This window comes from Doryrhamphus excisus, chromosome 11 (genome assembly GCF_030265055.1).
Source record: "Doryrhamphus excisus isolate RoL2022-K1 chromosome 11, RoL_Dexc_1.0, whole genome shotgun sequence".
In the NCBI taxonomy this organism is placed as follows: Eukaryota; Metazoa; Chordata; class Actinopteri; order Syngnathiformes; family Syngnathidae; genus Doryrhamphus; species Doryrhamphus excisus.
The window spans coordinates 14,144,380-14,147,500 of record NC_080476.1 but is presented as its reverse complement, the minus strand read 5'-3'; the positions used below and the strand labels follow the sequence as shown (position 1 = coordinate 14,147,500).

Sequence of the window (3,121 nt, the reverse complement as noted above, 5' to 3'; positions counted from 1 at the left end):
GTCGTGGAAATTACTGGTGAGGCCTCACTTCCTGTTTGTGTACTTGGGTTCGGGTTCATGTTGGGGTTAGAGGTTAAGATAAGGGTTTGCATTCGGGTTAGGCTTAGAGATCTTATTCTAGAGTCCAGACACGATCCTTAGAACTGAAAGGTGTTGTCGCCGTGGTTACATAAGAACTTAGAACAATGCAGTGCTGTTTTCCAGTGTGCTGCTGGTGGGTGTGGGCTTCTCGGATGAAAGCCTGCCAAAAAGAGGAACATGTGGGGGTAGGCTGGAGTTCTCGGTCGCTGATATCACCGATAGAATGTTTTCACCATTTTTAATCACATCCTCTGGGGGTTGGCATACTTTGAAAAGAACAGCCGGCTCTCTTTCGGGATGTGGCCCCTCACTGCCAGCACATAGTTTGGGCCAGATAATGATGAGCAAAGCTCAGGGGTTCAACTTCAGGGCGGTTTGCAAACATCCGTGGTCTTATGTCACAGCAAACGAAACCAATCTGCTTTCATGGTCGCCTGTCAGCTTTAGTTTTTGGACAAACATGACATGACGATGCTTAAGTCGGTATCTCATAGTGCTGGACTGATGGCCTTCATCTGCCCGTTACCACAACAAACATTCCATAACGACGCATCTCAGCACCTGAGGAGCTTACGGAGTATAATTGTGTTTGCTGAGGATCCCCTGGGAATGCTATGACTTGTTATGGAAAGATGAAAATAGCTCGGCAGCCAAAATAGCACCAATGCTGGTGAAACGTGCATTCCTATCTTCATCAGATGGATGACAAGACACTTTTAGTACGTGACGTGACGTGACGCCTGCGTGTGGAAACGTTTTAAACATCCGTACATTTTAACAGCTTATTTGTTGTACACGGTTTCCAAGGTATTACATGACAAAAGTGCTCTGCGTCACAATCTCAATTCAATTCATTATTACGGCCACTAGGTGTCGACAAAAAGACACCCAGCATTTTCATTTCAAGGCAACACATAAGTGCAACTTATACTGCGGAAAACACAGTACTTCCCAGTCACAGAATGCGTTTTTTATTTTTTCTCTCTCGTCCGTAGGCAAGCATGAAGAGCGTAAGGACGAACACGGTTTTGTATCTCGATGTTTCACCAGGAAATACACGTAAGTATTTCATGCAAGGTTTTGTCATGCTTGGAGGGAAAAGGAACATATTGGATTGTACTAAATACATTACATTTGAAAAAATTAAATTCAAGTAATTTGTTTATATGTATATATATATATATATATATATATATATATATATATATAGCATTTTGTGTAAAAAAAAGATGTTTAAGTATATACGTGAGCCTCCCATTCTTTGATTTTCATACCTTATATATATATATTTATATATATATTTATATATATATTTATAACAGCTTTCTTTTGCAAAATCAATAATTTCAAATATATATTTTTTAAATATATATATATATATTTTTTAATATATATCATTTTGTGTAAAAAAAAGTATTTATTTGATCCCTCGCATCCTTTGATATATATATATAATTATATATAATTTAATATATTAATATGTATAACATATTAACATTATTTTAACATATTAATATTATATTAAATATATTAAAAATAAATCAATTAAAAAACATATATAAATGTATACATATATATAATTTTGTGTAAAATCATTTGATTTTTATACCTTATATAACAGTTTTTTTGCAAAATCAATAATTTCAAATATATATTTTTAAAATATATATATATTTTATATATATCATTTTGTGTAAAAAAGTATATACGTGATCCCTCACATCCTTTGATTTTTTATATATAAAATTATACATAATTTAATATATTAGTATTTATAATATATTAATATTTGTAACATATTGATATTATATTAAATATATTAAAAATAAGTACATAAAAATATATATGTATGCATATATATCATTTTGTGTAAAATCCTTTGATTTTTATACCTTATATAACAGGTTTTTTTGCAAAATCAATCATTTCAAATATATATATATATATATATATATATTTAAACAAAAAACAACAATATGTAACATAATTTCTTCCCAAATTATCTTACATTTTTTTCAAGTGTCATTGCTTTAGTGGAAGAAGAAATGCAGGCCTTAAATGAAGCCCTATTTCCTGTAGATGGCTCGCTATAAAAAGCCATCCTCTATCCACTTCCTGTGGCTTTGCTGCTCTCTAGCGGCCACGCTGATAACTAACCAGCATCTTTAATAGTTGCAGTGACCCTTTGGGCTTCCCTGGCCTTTAATGGCGCATTTATCTCTCTGTGCAGCCTCCCCCCGAGCGCCAACGTGGAGAAGGTGACCTCCTCCTTGTCACCTGACGGCGTGCTGACAGTGGAGGCCCCTCTCGCCAAGCCGGCCATCGAGGCCGCAGAGACCTCCATACCTGTCGTCACTGCGGACAGCAAAAGTGGGGCGGTGAAGAAATAGGAGGCTCACGCACAAATCCACGCATGCCAATAGTTTTTTTTAACGGCAACAAAGAGCTGAGCAGAGAGCACCTTGTTTTATGTCTGTTGATGTTCTACCGAGCACACGCTGCCCCGCCTTTCTACGCCTGACTTCCAAAAAGCAGACCGAGCCTGATGGATGTCTGCAAATAGACTTCTTTCATCCTGATTTAGGAAAGAGAAAGTAACAAAGCAAGAATAAAGATGCAATGACCTACCCAGTCTCTATTTTTACCTCCTTTATTCGTACATTTTTAGCTTCTTATTGAAAAGCTTATATCGTTCTGTTTGTCCCTTTAGGTTGAGCGCCAGGATCTGCTTTGTTGTTATTCAGTGAGCTGGGGTAGGCTCCAGCTCACCCACACCACTGGTATCATGACCTTTGTAACGTATTGCTGTATTGTCTCTTATCATTGAGTATCATACAACAGGGTTCCCAAAGTGTGGACCGGGGGCCATTTGGAGAAATAAAATTAAACTGTAAAAAAGCACAATGTAAAGAAAAGTTGAAATGTTCATACTAATAACTTGTCTTAAAATACACAGTATATGATAATTTTTAAAATACTTTTTTAACTATATTTACTGTAATCAAAGGTTGCAAGGGGGCCATATTTAATATAAAATGTT

General features: G+C 35.8%; 1 protein-coding gene across 1 annotated transcript in view; it reads left to right on the top strand.

Moving 5' to 3' along the window:
* The window catches only part of hspb1 (heat shock protein, alpha-crystallin-related, 1), a 3,162-nt gene extending 454 nt beyond the window's left edge, over positions 1–2,708 (top strand). Inside the window, exons 1-3 of the mRNA XM_058087788.1 lie at positions 1–16; positions 1,077–1,140; positions 2,312–2,708. The exon at positions 1–16 is cut by the window's left edge and continues 454 nt beyond it. Coding sequence (XP_057943771.1) covers positions 1–16; positions 1,077–1,140; positions 2,312–2,471 — 240 coding nt within the window. The 3' untranslated portion in view covers positions 2,472–2,708. The remainder of the gene's footprint in view (positions 17–1,076; positions 1,141–2,311) is intronic.
* The last annotated feature ends 413 nt before the right edge of the window (positions 2,709–3,121 follow it).